The sequence below is a fragment of the Dendrobates tinctorius genome, unplaced genomic scaffold (genome assembly GCF_039654945.1).
Source record: "Dendrobates tinctorius isolate UK_male_01 unplaced genomic scaffold, ASM3965494v1 ptg000084l, whole genome shotgun sequence".
In the NCBI taxonomy this organism is placed as follows: domain Eukaryota; kingdom Metazoa; phylum Chordata; class Amphibia; order Anura; family Dendrobatidae; genus Dendrobates; species Dendrobates tinctorius.
The window spans coordinates 21,239,119-21,259,194 of NW_027361752.1; the positions used below are offsets into that span (position 1 = coordinate 21,239,119).

The following is a 20,076-nucleotide window of genomic DNA, read 5'->3' on the forward strand; positions in this document are numbered from 1 at the left end:
TTTTGCTGCAGAAAAAAAAAACAAAGAACAAACGACTAGTGTGAACTTAGCCTAAGAATTAAAAAGATAGAGCCATCCACTTATATAAAATTTATATAACATTGCTGTACATGAAAAGTGACTTTAAAAAAAAGCAAATGATGAATCGAGCCCCACTTTACATGGATAGTCATTCAGAGATGGCCAGATGGCAATCCTATATTTCTATGTACGGATGGCCTTGTCTTACCTCAGCCATACCAGCTGACTGCTTTCTTTTTTTCTTGTTCTCTATTTTCTTTGACCAGTAACTTCACATATTCACTGATAATTAAAATGTCCATTAAAGAATATCCAATGTAATGGCTCCAATGTGCAGCTACGTACCTGGTCCTTTAGCTCCGGATCTAACTCTCCCTAACCTGAAGATGACTGCTCGCTCATATTCCTGAACGATCTACAAAGAGAACATATTAATGTTTAGAGCGTGGATTCATTAAATAAGAACTCTACAGGGTGTACCATCCATATGGATACACCTAAATAAAATGGGAATGGTTGGTGATACAGTGGATTGGTTGTTGTGGGCCTGTTGACTGGCCACCAAGGTCTCCCGATCTGACCCCCTTAGACTTTTATCTTTGGGTTCATCTGAAGGCAATTGTCTATGCTGTGAAGATACAAGATGTGCAGCATCTGAAACAATGGATACTGGACGCCTGTGTTAGCATTTCTTCTGCGGTGTTGCTATCAGCGTGTCAAGAGTGGGAGAAGAGGGTTGCATTGACAATCCAACACAATGGGCAGCACTTTGAACACATTTTATAAGTGGTCACAAACTTGTAAATAACTCATGAAAGAATAAAGTTACGTTAAAACCAAGCACACCATTGTTTTTCTTGTGAAATTCTCAATAAGTTTGATGTCACAGGACCCTCTTCCCATTGGAAAAAATAAAGTTGAATCCAAAATGCCTGACTTCAAAATGGCCGCCATGGTCACCACCCATCTTGAAAAGTTTCCCCCCTCCCATATACTAATGTGCCACAAACAGGAAGTTGAGATCACCAACCATTCCCATTTTATAGATGGCCCACCCTGTATAAGCAGTGACTGACTGTTGGCCTTATTCTGTACATGAACCATGAAAATTATGCCTATAGCTATGGATATGGGCCCACCCAGCAATAGGGTCCACCTCGATTGTGAGCAGAGGTCTACTTAATTATCACTCTGGATGATGAAAAATTAATCACTGGGATCTCATGAAAATGTGATAACACCGTCTACATTATTCAAAGGTTCACAGTAGAGAAGATTAAGAAATCTCCTGCTCACGATGTGGAGAACACTTGCAGCATAAACTGACCTGCGCCGCAGATTCAAAAACCGCACCATATAAACTTATACTGCAGATGTCAATGTGGATATTATCTTTTTTAATGCAGTGGTTTAAAAGAAACGTACATGCTCTTAGCCTGTATCATTGAAGGAAGGCAAGTGCTGCTCTGAAACATTGCAGCATTTCAGAATAAAAATATATACTGTATATAGGCCGGCGGGAGCTCATGATGAACAGGTGACTAGTCCAAGAAGCCCACTTGGATTGCAATAGCGCCTATGTTATTCTATGGGTCGAATCAATATCGGCAATGCAAGTCTATGGGTCTGTGGTATACCTTGGCCTGCATCTGGATGACATCCAAGAGCGGTCCAATTTTCAGACTGACATAGTGGAAAAGGAAGAAAAACCGATTCCACTCTGATCAGCACAATGGAACTTTTTTCTCAGATCGGGAGAAAACGGTTGCGTGCACAAGCCCTTAGAGTGTGCGCTCAGGGCGTATAGCAGATTATTTCAGATTCACATTTTCATGCGAGAAATCCACTGTATTGCAATAGAAACATTGCGAATAACATTTCATAAAATCTTGTTCACACTCGGCAGAGAAAATCTACGGCACAAATTAACTCGCACTGCAGATTTAAAACCAGATGAGTGTGAACACGGATGTGGTGCGTGGGAGATCTGCTGTGGAATTGACCCATGTACACATAAGCCTCGTTTATATGAAAATAAGAAATCTCTTTCGGTGATATTAATAATAGTTTATAATGATCTTTACCTTGATGCAAGACCACATTGAAATGGGAAAAGTAAAAAGAACCAACAAAAAGGAAAAGAAGATCAGCAGGTATCCGCAGCAGCCTATGCCTTTCTTTCCTAAGACAGAAAATAGAAAGAGTCTATTTATGAAAGCACATCAGTGACTTGAGCTTCTTGCTACTACACATCCTACTTTACTGGCTGCATTTCTACTGTCTCATTGGAACACGGATTTGAAAGTGCTCAAAGTGAACCTGTCAGCAGGATTGTGTTCAGTAACCTACAGACAGTGTCAGGTCGGCGCCGTTATACTGATTACCATGATACCTTGGATGATGAAATCCGTCTTGTGGTTGTTGTTTAATCTTTATTTTCCGATTTCAGTTAATGAGATTTTCGTGTCCCAGGGCGGCCTGTGGGGGGATCTGCATGTGGTGCTCTGATTACCTATTCATCTGTATGGCTTCTGACAGGTCACTGATTCCTCATTGTCCTGCCCCCTACTTTACATATTGCATAGAATATTGTTTGAAAAAAAAATTCCCATCTGGCGGGCAGCGTCACTGTAGCATGATAATATAATATGCATGTTTTCATTTAATTTAGGCACATAGTTTTGTTGGAAAAAAATTATCTTAATCAAAATGGTGCCAGCGGTTGCGCCTGTGCAGTAGCCTCTATCGGAACGCGCATATTATAGATCGTATCATGCTACAGCGCCCCCACCTGTATGATGAATGTGATTTTTTTTTTCAAACAATATTCTATGTAAAATAGGGGGCAGGTGAGTGAGGGATCAAACAATATTCTATGTAAAATGGGAGGCAGGTCAGTGAGGGATCAATGACCTGTCATAAGCCCATACAGATGAATATCTAAGCAAAGCACATGAAGACCCCCCACAGGCCGCCCCAGAGCACGAGCATATCATTAACTGAAAACTGAAAATAAAGATTAAACAACAACCACAAAATGGATTTCACCATCCAAGGTATCATGGTAATCAGTATAACGGCGCCGATCTGACACTGTCTGTAGGTTACTCAGCACAATCCTGCTGACAGGTTCACTAAGGCTAGTTTCACATTTGCGCTTTATAGCGCTGCGACGGCCTGCGCACGGCCGCCGCTAAGCCCTGCCCCCTGCCGGCTCCCTGCCCGCCCCATCCGGTCATCGCCTCCTACTAGCGCACATGGGCGCTTGCGATCTGCGCACCCTATTTTTAGCATAGGGTGCGCAGATCGTGCGCTGGCCGTGCGCTAGCAGGATTTTGGTGTGCGCTGCGCACTTTTGAAGGTGCGCCGTGTGCGCTGAAATGCAACATGCTGCGTTCGGCGCACATGGGTGCATGGCGACAGGCTGTCGCAGCGCTATAAAGCACAAATGTGAAACTAGCCTAAGGATATCCATCAGTGAACTCCTTGTGAAGAAGAGCTTGTAGCTTTTATCTGTCTTTTTCTGAGCTCCGGATGTAATCTCTGGGCATAAATCAAAACAAAGTTGAGCTGCACTTTTATGTGGTCATAAATCGGCCGATAGGAGTAATATCTCTCCTAATGTCATACCTAAAGAAAAAAAAGGTTATCAATAAAACAGTCAACTTGCTATGCAAAAAAACACAAGCTCTCACACAGCTTTCGATGTAAAAGTGAACACAATACAGGTCTGGGAAAATGGTGACAAGTAAAATTTGTATTTATTTTTCTTTAGTCATTTCTGTTTATCACGCTTACTGTGTTTTTCAGACTCTAAGACCCACCGGACCATTAGACACGGCACAAATTTTCAGGAGTAAAATAGGGGAAAAACATTTAATGCGTCAAATGGGGGTCCGTCTTAGGCCGGAGTCACACTACTTTAGAATATGGCGGAGTGCTAAGCGATAAAACATTGCATAACACTCGGACCAGAGTTAATCTATGGAGTAGATCACATCTGCGATTATTTTCTCTTGCCGAATCGGCATGCGAGAATAATCGCAGCATTCTGCGATTGGCACCGAGACTCGGCCGAGTCTCGGCTCACTCGCACCCATATAAGTCCAAGGGTGCGAGTGACACAACGCACATCACTCGGATATCATCCAAGTGAGGTGTCATATATGCCGACAGCGGAGGAGATGGAGAAATTAGTTTCTCCGCCTCCTCCGCAGATGTGCTCCGATATATCTGCACAGAGATTGAAGCTTCAGAGACTGGGAGTTCTGTGGAAACTGTTTGGGTAAGAATACAAGGGCAGAACAATGGAAAGGACACCATTGTAGGCATTTACTACAGGCCGCCTGTGCAAGCTGAAGCTATGGATGAACTCTTTATGCATCAAATGGCCAAGTTCTCCAAAAAATATGACATAGTTGTCATGGGAGATTTCAACTATCCAGACATTTGTTGGGAATCTCTCTCAGGCAAAACTAACAGGTCAAGGAAATTCTTATCCTCTCTTGCTGACAACTTTATCTTCCAAAAGGTAAGGGAGAAAACAAGGGGAACTGCTACCTTGGATCTAATCCTTATAAACAGGGAGGAAATGGTTGAGGAGGTAAAAGTGGCTGGGACCCTAGGAGGTAGCGACCATGCTATTTTAGAATTTTGGATAACTAGAGGCGGAAGACCTGTGAAGACTCAGACGTCAAGGTTAGATTTCAGAAAGGCAGATTTTAAGGGATTCAGAAAGAGAATTGGAGGAATCCAATGGCTGGATATCCTTAAAGACAAAAATGTCCAGGAAGGATGGGAAATCTTGAAAAATGAAATTCTCAAAGCACAGCTGTTAACAATTCCGAAAAGAGGGAAGAATAGGAAGCAGTTAAGGAAACCAGGATGGATGAACACAGAACTTAAGCACATGCTAAAAAGGAAGAAAAAAATGTTTATAAAATGGAAAGAGGGAGGCATATCTAAAGAAGAATATAATGCTGTCTGCAGAACCTGCAGGGCACAAATCAGATTAGCTAAAGCTGAAAATGAATTGAGGCTTGCAAGAGATGTCAAAAGCAATAATAAAGGATTTTGGGGATATGTCAAAAGTAAAAGAAAAGTCAAAGATGCTATAGGATTTTTACAGGATGAAAATGATGAAATGGTAAGACAGGATGTTGAGAAGGCTGAACTTTTAAATTCCTATTTTGCATCTGTTTTCTCTCAGAAAGGAAATGTAACATCAACTGTTATTCACTGTCCTATTAAGGGAATAGAAGAATCCAGGATATCTATAAACAGAAAGATAGTGAGGAAACACTTAGCTAGCCTAAATGAATTCAAGTCTCCAGGTCCAGATGAATTACACCCCAGAGTACTGAAGGAGATAGCAGAAGAAATTTTTGATCCCCTCTCTATAATCTTTGAAAATTCTTGGAGAACAGGAGAAGTGCCAGAAGACTGGAGAAGAGCAAATGTTGTTCCTATATTCAAAAAGGGGAAGAAGGTGGACCCAGGTAACTATAGGCCGGTGAGTCTGACTTCTATACCAGGAAAGATCTTTGAACAAATTATTAAACAACATGTATGTCAATACCTGGATAAGAATGAAGTGATTAAACAGAGTCAGCATGGGTTTGTAACTAATAAGTCATGTCAGACTAACTTAATTTCCTTCTATGACGGTATCACTGATTGGGTGGATCAAGGAAATGCTGTAGATATAGTATATCTTGACTTCAGCAAAGCATTTGACAAAGTCTCTCATACAATCCTTATTGAAAAAATGATTAAGTATGGAATGGACAAGACAACTGTTAGGTGGATTCATAACTGGCTTAGTGATCGGACCCAAAGAGTGGTCGTAAATGGCTGCACATCCAGTTGGAAGAATGTCTCAAGTGGGGTACCACAGGGCTCTGTCCTGGGCCCTGTATTGTTCAACATCTTTATCAACGATTTAGATGAAGGAATTGAGGGTAAACTGATTAAATTTGCTGATGACACAAAGCTAGGAGGGATAGCTAATACTAGAGAAGAGAGAGAGAGGATTCAAAAAGATTTAAATAAACTGGAGAAGTGGGCAGCAACAAACAGAATGGTTTTTAACAGGGAGAAATGCAAAGTACTACATCTGGGCAATAAAAATGGAAAAAGCATATATAGAATGGGAGGAATAGGGCTAAGTGACAGCACATGTGAAAAAGACTTGGGTATACTAATAGATCACAGACTGAATATGAGTCAACAGTGTGATGCAGCAGCAAAAAAGGCAAATGCAATTCTAGGATGTATTAACAGAAGCATACAGTCTAGATCACGTGAAGTCATTATTTCCCTCTACTCCTCTTTGGTCAGACCTCATCTGGAATATTGTGTCCAGTTTTGGGCACCACATTTTAAAAAAGACATCAACAAACTGGAGCAAGTTCAGAAAAGAGCGACCAGAATGGTGACCGGTCTGCAAACCCTGTCTTATGAGGAAAGGTTGCAGGATTTGGGAATGTTTAGTTTGCAAAAGAGAAGACTGAGAGGAGACTTAATAGCTGTCTACAAATATCTAAAGGGCTGTCACATTGTAGAAGGATCAACTTTATTCTCATTTGCACAAGGAAAGACTAGAAGCAATGGGATGAAACTGAATGGGAGGAGACACAGATTAGATATTAGAAAAAACTTTTTGACAGTTAGAGTGATCAATGAGTGGAACAGGCTGCCACGAGAAGTGGTGAGTTCTCCTTCAATGGAAGTCTTCAAACAGAGGCTGGACAGACATCTGACTGGGATGATTTAGCGAATCCTGCTTTGAGCAGGGGGTTGGACCAGATGGCCCAGGAGGTCCCTTCCAACTCTACGATTCTATGATTCTATGATTCTCTCTGTGCGAGAGGATCGGAGCACAGTTGCATTACACTCGGCTCCCGCTCGCATCGGAGCCATACAATAGTGTGACTCCAGCCATACAGTCCGAACTAAGCTTGCCGGCGATGTGATGTGAAGAAGGTCACAGGAGGTGTTCAGAGGTGCGATGCTCTGGGGTGATGCTGCTCGGCAGTACTCAGCGGTGACTGGGCTCCTCCGACATTTTGTGAAAGCCCGGAGCCCCCATTCTTCTATTGTTTCACTACAGTGGACTCCAGGAAAATGACACATGGGGAGATTGAAATCTCAGCATCAAAACTGACAAAATTTAGGCAGAGCCTCCGCACCGCCGAGCACCCCATGGGACTTGTAGCATCGCCCCACAGCTTCGCACCTACAAGCAACCCCTCCAGCACTCACAGCAATGCTCGACTCCTGCCGCTGCCCCCACCCCCCACAAGCTACATTCGATCTATAAGATAAAACCCCCAATTTCCCTTCAAATTTGGAGAGAAAAAAAGTGCGTGTTACAGAAAAACACAGTAAATAAAAAAATTATATAAATTTAGCATCGCTGCAAACCTACTACTGCCCTGGAAAATCATACTGCAAAGTCATTTTAACCACATAATGAACACAGTAAAAACAAAACACAGAAAACAATTGTGGAATTTAGCTTTCTTGCATAGTTTCACAGCATTTGGATTTTTTTTTAGTTTTCCAGTACATGGTATGTTAAATGAATGGTGTTATTTAAAACTACAAATTGTTCTAAAAAAATAACATGTCCCCACACAACTTTGTGCTTGGAAAAATAAAAAAAGTTATGACTCTTGGAAGAAGTGGAAGAAAGAGCAAAAAAAGGGAAAAAATAAATGGAAAATCACCTGGTCATGACGGTTGATGTGATGTTACTGTTTGCATTAACCTATGTACTATTACATTACCATGTGCGTTACTATATACTTGTACCGTAGTATCACTGTATTTATTTTCTCTGTACTGTGACATCACTGTGTATTATTCCAGTGGAAAAGAGACGTAAAATTAAAGTAAAAAAAAACCTAACAGTTAATTGGATGGACATGAAAAATGCAGAATAGTACAATTTACTCAGTTCCCATGAATTTTACATAACTCCTTTGTACCCAAATAAATTGTTTTCTACATAACAGTAACTTAAACAATCAATATGTCCCAAAAATGCTCATCTTACCAGGGTCTGGTTCTGCATGGGTCTGTTTGTCCACAGATCTTCCCGGCTTCTCCTGGTCATTGGTCTCCATATCTGGCTGCACTTTGTTATGCGTCTGAACACATATCAGAGTATGGCGTCTTGCCTCACCGTACATGCAAGTAAAAAACAGGACTGACGTCAACAAGCCTTCACACAGATGTGATCTTCAACAGCGACGGACACAAGTCACATTTTGTGGACTTACAAGTGATGGGATGAGCTGCTTTATACAGAAGAACATGGACCATAGCTGTAAACAATAAGCGGTTACCAAGATATCATTTCCATGTCACTTACAGCCTTGGTAATATAAACCTTCACCATGATATATCGTACAGCAACAGGATCACCCACAATAATGAACGAGACAAGTCACCTGGAATTGGGTTACAGGATTCACCCTGTAGAAGATATTAATAGGCTAGGCACAGGTGATAATTGACAACTAGATGGGCATTTTCTGAAGGAAATACAAGGTGCTTGAACAGCGCTGCCAGCTTTACAAGGTTGCAAGGGCATGCTGGGAGTTGTTGTTTTACAACAGCTGGAGTGCCAAGGTTAGCCATCACTGGGTGGGCTTTTCAGAAGCCATTGGCGCGCTGCGCCTTTAAGACCTTGAATCAGCGATCTGTCAGCTTCTATTAGCTAATATGGGTTATGTGTGGAAGCTGCATTTGCATAGCTGCCATCTTTGTAAGGTCACTGCACCTGCGCTGTGGCCTCCAAATATACATAGCACACCTGTTCCCACCAAGGGCTTCGAATCGCCGCCTGAACGGGGTCTCTGCGCCGAGCGGTTTGGGCCGCATTAATTGCAGAAAACGCGGAGAAGTAGAATAAAATATAACAAATCGGATTACAATATGTTGCTTGAACCTAGAGGTTCAAGCACCATAAAAATAGAATAGTTCCCTGATAATATGTTGTTTACAGGGGCACGATGTTTACTCCCAGTGACTAACTGTATTCTTATCGAGAATCCATCAACTCAAAAATGGGTTTCAAGGGACAGACTTCTCCCATGATGTTCCATCTAGCAGGATCCAGGAGCACCCTTTCACCCCTATACATAGATCTGGACTTTGGTGCTGTGGCCATTGGGTTGCATCCATGAAGCAGATGATGTCTGATGGAGCTAGTCAAAGGAAAATACTCTAGATGGACAAAAAAAATTGGACATTACACCCAAAAGAACTTTTTTGACATCCCATTCTAATTCCATAGGCATTAATATGGAGGTGGTCCACTTGTTGCGGCTGAAACAACTTCCACTCTTCTGGAAAGATTTTCTACAAGAGTTTGGAAATGTCTGTTGGAAATTTTGGCCCATTCATCCAGAAAAGCATTTATGAGGTTTGACAGTGATGGAGGAAAGGGCCGGGCTCACAATTTCTATACTAGTTCATCCCAAAGGTGTTCAATGGCGTTAAATGCCGCCGGTGAGGTTCCTCTACACCAAACTCCTCCAACCATGCCTTAATGGACTTTGCTTTGTGCATTGGTGCACAGTCAAGGAGGGAACCAAAAGGAACCTTCCCCAAACTGATCCCCCTAAGTTGGAAGTATACAATAATCCAAAATGTTTTTATGCTGAAGTATTAAGATTTCTCTTTTCTGAAACTAATAGACTTAGACCAACCCCTGAAAAACAAGTTCATTGCATTATCCGTCCTCCATCAATCTTTACAGTTGTCAGAATGCAGTCAGGCAGGTAACGTTCTCCTGGCATTCGCCAAACCCAGACTCTTTCATCAGATGTCAAATAGAGAAGTGTGATCAGTCACTGCACACAACATGTTTCCTCTGATTCAGAGTCCAGTGGTGACGCCACTCGATCTGACATTTGGTGTTGCAGATTGGCTTTGTAAACCTATGCCATCTATAGCACAGATTTTGTGCAGCGCGATGGAAACTTTTATGCCCTCTGCTCCTCAGCAATTGGCAACCTCTCTCTGCAACGTTACATGGTCTCCAATTCATGGCTGAGTTACTGCAGTTCCTTGCACTTTTCAACAATACTGATTTAGGAGGGAAGAAATGTCATGAACTGACTTCTTACACCGGTGTCGCCTATGGCAGGACTGAGCTGGTATCAGAGAGCTGTGTAGAATGACCTATTCTTTAACAAATGTTAGCAAAGGCAGACAAATGGGCTGGATTTTATACACTGGAGCAATGGGACTGAATGAAAAAGTAAAAAATCAATGATTAAGAAGCATGTACCAACACTTTTCTCTCTATAGAGACAGAATACTGGCATGAAACTGCTCAGAATGTCAAAATTTTTGCGCAGTATTATTTGACACCCTTTGTAAAGTCAACCTCTGTTTTAACATCTCCTTTTAATCATCTCCCCTTAATTATACAGGGATTGTCTTACAAACAGGCAATTCCTGCATGTGTTTAGTCTGTTGAACAGCCACGAGACACGCAGTCGCGGGGACTCGAGCATTTTTTTGAGCACGCTAAAAATACTCGACTAGGAAACGAGCATGCTCAGATAACACCTTATCCCAGCATGCGCGCTCATCATAAATTTTTATGTAAAAAACGACTTGCTGCTCATATGTTCAGTCATTTAGTTGTCATTTAATGGCTTCATGTTTCCAAAAAAGTGACCTGACCATTCTTCATTCAACTTTGAATTGGAAGATGCAGCAAACTAAATAAAGAAGTTAGTGGGAGCCCAAAAACACAGGCGGGACACGCCAGGCTTAGTGCTTTAAAGGCAGCAAAAAAATGTTGGTGCTTCGTGAAGCTGGTTCACCCGAGTTTAAAAGAAGTCGTGTGCATAACCTCTAAACTGGCATTGATGTGGAGAGACAGGTGCTGGTGTGTGCCATCTATACAGTATATATAAAACTGAGTGTATATGTGTGTGTGCATGTGTATGTATCAAGCCACGCCCACTCAACATAGCCCCACCCACTCCGCATAGCCACACTCACTCCACACGCAAAGCTCCGTCCATACGGCCCACGTTGTTAGCGCACACAAGGGCAGAGACACCTTCACCTCGAAAGCAACCCTGCAAGACTCACCGGCTGCAACATCCCAGACGCTATGAGCCACAATCAGGGCCGCTGCCATCTGAGTATCAGTGTGCGGCAGGCACAGGCCACATCTAGCTCCGTTGTGTCTAGAATGGAGTTGCTCCTGTTAGGCATGACGTCAAGGGAAAGGGAGGAGCCTCATGGATTACACCGCTGTGCTCATTACAGGAAGTTGCTGTGCACGTGTGAGGGGAAGAGAGGAGTGAGGGGAAAATGAGAGGAGTGAGGGGGAAAATGAGAGGAGTGAGGGAAAATGAGAGGAGTGATGGGAAAATGAGAGGTGTGATGGGAAAATGAGAGGTGTGATGGGAAAATGAGAGGCGTAATGGGAAAATGAGAGGCGTGATGGGAAAATGAGAGGCGTAATGGGAAAATGAGAGGCGTAATGGGAAAATGAGAGGCGTGATGGGAAAATGAGAGGCGTAATGGGAAAATGAGAGGCGTGATGGGAAAATGAGAGGCGTAATCTGAAAATGAGAGGTGTGATGGGAAAATGAGAGGCGTAATGGGAAAATGAGAGGCGTGATGGGAAAATGAGAGGTGTGATGGGAAAATGAGAGGCGTAATGGGAAAATGAGAGGCGTAATGGGAAAATGAGAAGCGTGATGGGAAAATGAGAGGTGTGCTGGGAAAATGAGAGGCGTGATGGGAAAATGAGAAGCGTGATGGGAAAATGAGAAGCGTGATGGGAAAATGAGAAGTGTGATGGGAAAATGAGAGACGTGAGGGGAAAATGAGAGATGTGAGGGGAAAATGAGAGACGTGAGGGGAAAATGAGAAGCGTGATGGGAAAATGAGAAGCGTGATGGGAAAATGAGAAGCGTGATGGGAAAATGAGAAGTGTGATGGGAAAATGAGAGACGTGAGGGGAAAATGAGAGATGTGAGGGGAAAATGAGAGACGTGAGGGGAAAATGAGAGGCGTGATGGAAAAATGAGAGGAGTGAGGGAAAATGAGATGCGTGATGGGAAAATGAGAGGTGTGATGGAAAAATGAGAGGAGTGAGGGAAAATGAGAGGAGTGAGGGAAAATGAGAGACGTGAGGGGAAAATGAGGGGAGTGAGGGAAAATGAGAAGCGTGATGGGAAAATGAGAAGCGTGATGGGAAAATGAGAGGTGATGGGAAAATGAGAGGCGTGATGGGAAGATGGGAAAATGAGAGGAGTGAGGGAAAATGAGAGGAGTGAGGGAAAATGAGAGGAGTGATGGGAAAATGAGAGACGTGAGGGGAAAATGAGGGGAGTGAGGGAAAATGAGAAGCGTGATGGGAAAATGAGAAGCGTGATGGGAAAATGAGAGGTGATGGGAAAATGAGAGGCGTGATGGGAAGATGGGAAAATGAGAGGAGTGAGGGAAAATGAGAGGAGTGAGGGAAAATGAGAGGAGTGATGGGAAAATGAGAGAAGTGAGGGAAAATGAGAGGCGTGATTGCAAAATGAGAGGTGATGGGAAAATGAGAGGAGTGAGGGAAAATGAGAGGAGTGAGGGGAAAATGAGAGGCGTGATAGCAAAAATTAGAGAAGTGAGGTGCTGCTGCAGTATGAGGCTGCGTATAGAGAAGAGAGTGAGGCGCTGCAGGTGGAGGCTGTGTATAAGGCCACATTCACACGTTCGGTATTTGGTCAGTGTTTTACCTTAGTATTTATAAGCCAAACCCACGAGTGGGAGAAAAATACAGAAGTGGTGACATGTTTCTAATATACTTTTCCTCTGATTGTTTTCCTCCAAGTTTTAGCTGAATATATGATGTGAAATGTTTTTATGTGCAATATAATCATAATTTGTTATAACTAACCACAGATAGTCACTATGCCTGGGCAATGCCAGGCTCTTCAGCTAGTAATGAAATATACATATGTTATGTAATTGTCAAATTAAAATACTTGTGAGTGAAACAGAAGTGACAATAGCAACACCCAGACTCCGGAGAATCAAGCCCCCGAGACCTTGTATGTATAATAAACCTATCTGCAGGATACTCCGCAAAGATAAGAAACAAACATGGGTTCAGATAGAAAGACACAAGAAGGGCAGGATATGTCCATATCGTGTCATACGGCTATAGTGTATGCCAACTTGTGCTGAATGTACCGCCTCGCTGTGTGTGCTGTATACCATGCAGTGCCGTAGGTCATACACAGCCACCATGTCTATAGACATGGTGCACTTCCCCAGAAAACCCTCTTGGCATCTACAGGGCTTTATGGACCAGTTCTCTGGACATACTGTGCAGCAGAGGCGTAGCTAGGGTTTTGGTTCAGGTGGGCGAAACTTCTGAGTAGGCCTCTAACTAGGTAACTTTGATTACAACTCGGTGACGCACCCTAATAGTGGATGTAGGAGATGACTGCGCTGTTATGGAAAATAATCTCTATAAAAAGACCAACATGGACATTACATGGTCAGTGGTAAATACCAATCCTACAAAACATATAAGTGATTACTGCACAGTTATAGTTGGTGTCTTACTGGTTTCACACTAGCGTTTTTTTATCGCACAGCGCGTCGTGCGCTATCGGGTGCATGCGCAATGCTCCCCTATCTGTAACATGGTAGTCGCAGGGTCTTGCGATTGCACGCGCTAATAAGCGTTTAGTGTGCGCTGCGCATTTTCCAGGTGTGCCCAGACGCGCCGTACGCTACATGTTGAATTTTTTGTTCCGCCTACATCGTTAAAAAAATCGCGCGTGCACGTGTGCGCCCAAAAATAGCATTACAGTCTATGGGGTCACTGGTGTGCGCTTGGATGTACGCATGTCAGCGCTTTGTGTACGCACGCGATTTGAGTAAACAATGTCTAGACAGTTGTTTAAACCTCCCCCTAAACAAGCAACATTGATTGGGAGGAGTGTTGATAAAAGAAGGTGTCTTCAGGGCCACACCACTACAGCCTTGAAGATAAGAGCAGCTACAGAGAGCAAGAGAAGAGCAGCTACAGACAGCCTTGTATAGAAGACCAGACAAGAGCCTTGGATTCAAGCTTCAGCAGCCACAATGTGAGTATTCTTCAACATAATGTCTGTGTGTCCTGTACAATTTATTATGTACTAATGTATTTTTTGTTTAAATTTCAGCATGTCTTCTTCTGGATCGGTCTATTCGCCATTTCGGCAAGAACTGGCCCAAGCAGATCGTGAGGTGAGGATCTTGCTGCCTTTGGGTAAGTTTAGCTGCTGCCTCTAGAAATGTGTAATCATTTTTTTTTCTTTACAGACATCGGACACAGCCAGTGAAGGTGAAGTGAGGGAGCAGTCTGAGCGGGAGCAGCGTAGCCAAGTCGTGGTGAGGAGACGCAATGTTAGTATGTAGTCTTTCCTTTTTTTTCTGTCTTTATTTTCATCTTTTATCTTGCTTCTTCTGTTTCTTTTTGTATCTTTTTCATTCTCAAAAATTACAAAGATTCTACGGTAATTTTTTTTTTCTAGGTACCACAACGGGATGACGAAGAATTTTACATCGACAACGAGCACCTGATCCGCCTTGTTGAGGAGCGTATCCCGTTGTGGGACAGCCATGACCAGCAGTACAAAGACACAGTGTTGACCCGGCAGCTCTGGAATGAGGTGGCCGCAGCGATGATGGATGGCTGGGACAGTGCCTCTCCAACTTCAAAAAGGGCGTTCAGTAAGTATAAAGCTGTTCTGTGATGCTGCATTGATTTTTGGTCCTGATGGTACAGGTGTGTTTGTGGCAAGATATATTCTTGCATCAAACACACCAATGCCGTCTGGAAAACCGTGATTGCTTTGTGTATTGAACTGCTGTCTTGAAGCTGCATTGATTTTTGGTACAGGTGTGTTTGTGGCAAGATATATTTGACAACACATATGTCCAATACTGACACAAGAAACATCAGTAATGGAGATAGCTGGTGTCAAAAAAACAAATCTATGTGACTTGTATTTTCAGCACCAGTCTCTTCAGTCATATAATATTGCACAGACTGAATCGAGCAGGGTTCCCCAACTCCAGTCCTCAAGGCCAAAAAACAAATCATGTTTTAAGTAATTCCATTACTCCGGTGATAACTGCTTCATCTGACCCAAAAAAAAGGAAATCCTTAAAACATGATCTGTTGGTGGACATTTAGGACTAGATTTTGGAAACCCTGGCATAGAGGATGGTGTTGAGTGCAAGCCATATCTATTGTTACCTTGCCTTTTTTGAACCATCATCATTTAACTATTTTTGAGACAACGCAAGGGGATTGTAGACATACCTAGTAATTAACAACATACTCTATTTAAGTGTGTGGAATAAACTGATGACCTGATGCTTAAAATAAATGTTACAGTGGGGCAAAAAAGTATTTAGTCAGTCAGCAATAGTGCAAGTTCCACCACTTAAAAAGATGAGAGGTGTCTGTAATTTACATCATAGGTAGACCTCAACTATGGGAGACAAACTGAGAAAAAAAATCCAGAAAATCACATGGTCTGTTTTTTTTCATTTTATTTGCATATTATGGTGGAAAATAAGTATTTGGTCAGAAACAAAATTTCATCTCAATACTTTGTGATATATCCTTTGTTGGCAATGACAGAGGTCAAACGTTTTCTGTAAGTCTTCACAAGGTTGCCACACACTGTTGTTGGTATGTTGGCCCATTCCTCCATGCAGATCTCCTCTAGAGCAGTGATGTTTTTGGCTTTTCGCTTGGCAACACGGACTTTCAACTCCTTCCAAAGGTTTTCTATAGGGTTGAGATCTGGAGACTGGCTAGGCCACTCCAGGACCTTGAAATGCTTCTTACGAAGCCACTCCTTCGTTGCCCTGGCGGTGTGCTTTGGATCATTGTCATGTTGAAAGACCCAGCCACGTTTCATCTTCAATGCCCTTGCTGATGGAAGGAGGTTTGCACTCAAAATCTCACGATACATGGCCCCATTCATTCTTTCATGTACCCGGATCAGTCGTCCTGGCCCCTTTGCAGAGAAACAGCCCCAAAGCATGATGTTTCCACCACCATGCTTTACAGTAGGTATGGTGTTTGATGGATGCAACTCAGTATTCTTTTTCCTCCAAACACGACAAGTTGTGTTTCTACCAAACAGTTCCAGTTTCGTTTCATCAGACCATAGGACATTCTCCCAAAACTCCTCTGGATAATCCAAATGCTCTCTAGCAAACTTCAGACGGGCCCGGACATGTCCAGGCTTAAGCAGTGGGACACGTCTGGCACTGCAAGATCTGAGTCCATGGTGGCGTAGTGTGTTACTTATGGTAGGCCTTGTTACATTGGTCCCAGCTCTCTGCAGTTCATTCACTAGGTCCCCCCGCGTGGTTCTGGGATTTTTGCTCACCGTTCTTGTGATCATTCTGACCCCACGGGGTGGGATTTTGCGTGGAGCACCAGATCGAGGGAGATTATCAGTGGTCTTGTATGTCTTCCATTTTCTAATTATTGCTCCCACAGTTGATTTCTTCACTCCAAGCTGGTTGGCTATTGCAGATTCAGTCTTCCCAGCCTGGTGCAGGGCTACAATTTTGTTTCTGGTGTCCTTTGACAGCTCTTTGGTCTTCACCATAGTGGAGTTTGGAGTCAGACTGTTTGAGGGTGTGCACAGGTGTCTTTTTATACTGATAACAAGTTTAAACAGGTGCCATTACTACAGGTAATGAGTAGAGGAAAGAGGAGACTCTTAAAGAAGAAGTTACAGGTCTGTGAGAGCCAGAAATCTTGATTGCTTGTTTCTGACCAAATACTTATTTTCCACCATAATATGCAAATAAAATGAAAAAAAAAACAGACAATGTGATTTTCTGGATTTTTTTTTCTCAGTTTGTCTCCCATAGTTGAGGTCTACCCATGATGTAAATTACAGACGCCTCTCATCTTTTTAAGTGGTGGAACTTGCACTATTGCTGACTGACTAAATACTTTTTTGCCCCACTGTATATTTACTTCACCAATACCCTGGCCTTGTATCATCATCACTATCACACCTGGGCAGGTGAATACACATGAGTTTTAACCTGCAGCGTTGCTTAACTCTTCATATATTTGAAGCAGACTTTATAGATGCTGCAGTTTAAGGAATATGTGTATTGTCATGTCCTTGTGTGATAACTTTGTGAACTCAATATGCCACCAGGCCTAGGTATGGTAGAAGTTGTATAAACTCTATTATGTCTCCAATGTGTTTTCAAACTCAAGCCACAGTGGTAATCATACAAATAATATTTATAGTCACGTTTTGGTGTAATAAAAAGTAAAGGATGCCAGTGCATCAACAATTTTTTTTTTTTTAATTGGTCCATATGACAAAAATATTAGTTGTATTATCTCCACCATCGCTGCTAATTGAACACACTGTCGAGATGGTAACAGTCATACAACTTGTGTGTGTGTGTATGTATAGTCACCTGGTCAGGAGTACTAGTAAATTCATGATGCACAAAACACAGCATCATAATTTCACTGGTACACCTGGGGGGGGTGATAAAACTATTGGGAGTGTAAAAAGACACAATGCACTCAGTACAGGTATCAAAACATTGTTTTATTAACCCAACAGCAAGAAATTTTTTTTACACCATTTGATCTTGCCATTTCACCCGGCCTACATCCGAGATGAAGTAGGCCGCAAATTGGTCCCTTATTTGGCCAACTTCAACCGATGACCTGAGAGGATGCTGAGTAAATTCAGGCAATGGGTTAGGAGCAACATCATCAAGATCTAAGTCTGGATGCTCTCTAGCCATGACAAAATTATGTAGAACCACACAGGCCTTCACCACCTCATCCACTGTTTCCAGTTTTAGATTAATGGCTGTGGCGAGAATGCGCCATCTGGATACAAGAATAACGAAGGCACACTCAACAGTTCTTCTGGCCCTGGTCAGCCTGTAATTAAAAATTCTTTTTGTGTGGTCCAAGTCCTGGCTGGAATAGGGCTTGAGCATGTTTTGGCACATATGGAATGCCTCATCCCCAACCATTACAAAGGGCTGTGGCGGAGCTTTGGTGTTGGGAAGAGGCCGTGGCATGGGAAAATTAAATTGGTTGCCATACAATCTCCGGCCCATGTCCAAGTTCTTAAAGTCCTGGGAGTGATTTCCACGGCCAAATGCCCCAATGTCCACTGCTACAAACTTATAGTCAGCATCAGAAATGGCCATGAGTACTGTAGAAAAGTACTTTTTATAGTTGTAGTACTCCGATCCAGTTCTTTTTGGCTTGATAATCCGGATGTGTTTCCTATCCACCGCTCCCAAACAGTTGAGGAAATTGCATACTTTCCAGAATTTTTCGGCGATTTCCAACCACTTTTCTGCGGTGGGCAGGGGCATGAATTCTGGACAGAGAACATTCCACAAAGCCCGGCAGGTGTCCGCTACAATTCCAGACAACGTGGAGATTCCAATACGGTACTGGAAGTGGAGTGAAGAGAGTGTTTCTCCAGTTGCCAGGAATCTAGGAAACAAAGAAAAAAACAACAAATATTACTTCTGTATATGTATTTTAAAAACACCAACAATAAATTTAAAAAAATGTTTATAAAAATACATCTGCAGCCTTTTGTTCATTACATGCCATAAAAAAAACGTAGCTGTTTGTTAAATACATGGCAGAACTATAATTCTGCCAGATTTGCAATAGTACATGTCACAACAAAGAAAATTCTGCAGGCATTGGTTTTGCAATACTACGTACCGTAATGTAACCATTAGCCGTTCCTCAGGAGTAATCGCACGCCGGAGCTGCGTCTCCTGTCTCCAGATGGCTTCTTGGACCCGACCAAGCAAATCGTTAAAGCTTTGTTGAGACATCCGGATATACAGTAATCTGTAAATTTCTCCGGGTTTGCCTGTAGCTCACTGTAGAGGGTGTGGTACGCTCCACGACTCTCCCGGAGTTCAATAATGGGATGTATCCACATTCACCGCTGCTGCCGTCTTCGCTGCCTCTCTCTCTCCCTCTGTTCATGGCAAGCAACTGCATAAGCCTGAGCCATCCTCATGTCCAGATCCAAGTCAAAGTAAAAACTCTTCCAGCGCAGATCCATGTTTCACAAGGCAAATGCAAGCAAATGTGAAGAATTCAGCTGTAAACAGGGTCTATATAAAGAATTTCCATAAGACACGCCCACTGCTGTCCCATTGGTGAAGTGTGTTGCAAGAATTTTTCAAGGATTTCTTCTCCTGTGAAGTGACACCATTGCGCATAAAAAATGGAACCGCAGGAAAAAACGCTTACAAACGCATAAAAACGCTGCGATTTTTTGTCGTAATGCGCACAATAATGCTACAAAAAAACGCAGCGTTTGCAAGCGTTTGCACGCGCTTTTGACATGCGTTTCATGTGCGCCCGATACGCTGCGCAAAAAGGCGCAAGTATGAAAGTAGCCTAAGACATTGCTTTTGATGCAGCAAAAATAAACAGCATCAAAAACTCACCTAAAGCTCATTGTGTGAACATAGCCTAAATGTAAGTGGGTATGGAAAGTATTCAGACGCCTTTAAATTTTTCACTCTTTGTTTCATTCCAGCCATTTGGTAAATTCAAAATAGTTCATATTTTTTCTCATTAGTATACACTCTGCACCCCATCTTGACTAAAAAAAAACAGAAATCTAGAAATTTTTGCAAATTTATTAAAAAAGGAAAACTGAAATATCACATGGTCATAAGTATTCAGACCCTTTGCTCAGTATTGAGTAGAAGCACACTTTTGGGTTAGTACAGCGATGAGTCTTCTTGGGAATGATGCAACAAGTTTTTCACACCTGGATTTGGGGATCCTCTGCCATTCTTCCTTGCAGATCCTCTCCATTTCTGTCAGGTTGGATGGTGAACATTGATGGACAGCCATTTTCAGGTCTCTCCAGAGATGCTGAATTGGGTTTAGGTCAGGGCTCTGGCTGGGCCAGTCAAGAATGCTCACAGAGTTGTTCTGAATAATAATAATAATAATTTTAT

The 20,076-nt window shown here is 42.5% G+C and overlaps 1 protein-coding gene across 2 annotated transcripts in view; it reads right to left on the reverse strand.

Annotated features, from left to right (window-relative positions):
• The window catches only part of LOC141097355 (stomatin-like), a 114,444-nt gene that overhangs the window by 52,832 nt on the left and 41,536 nt on the right, over positions 1 to 20,076 (reverse strand). Inside the window, exons 2-4 of one of the 2 annotated variants that reach the window (XM_073584466.1) lie at positions 8,081 to 8,204; positions 2,106 to 2,203; positions 367 to 436 (exon numbers count right to left, since the gene is read on the reverse strand). In XM_073584466.1, the coding sequence (XP_073440567.1) occupies positions 367 to 436; positions 2,106 to 2,203; positions 8,081 to 8,204 (292 nt within the window). Of the gene's footprint in view, positions 1 to 366; positions 437 to 2,105; positions 2,204 to 8,080; positions 8,217 to 20,076 lie in introns of those variants that run through there. The other variant, XM_073584467.1, reaches the window with a different exon arrangement.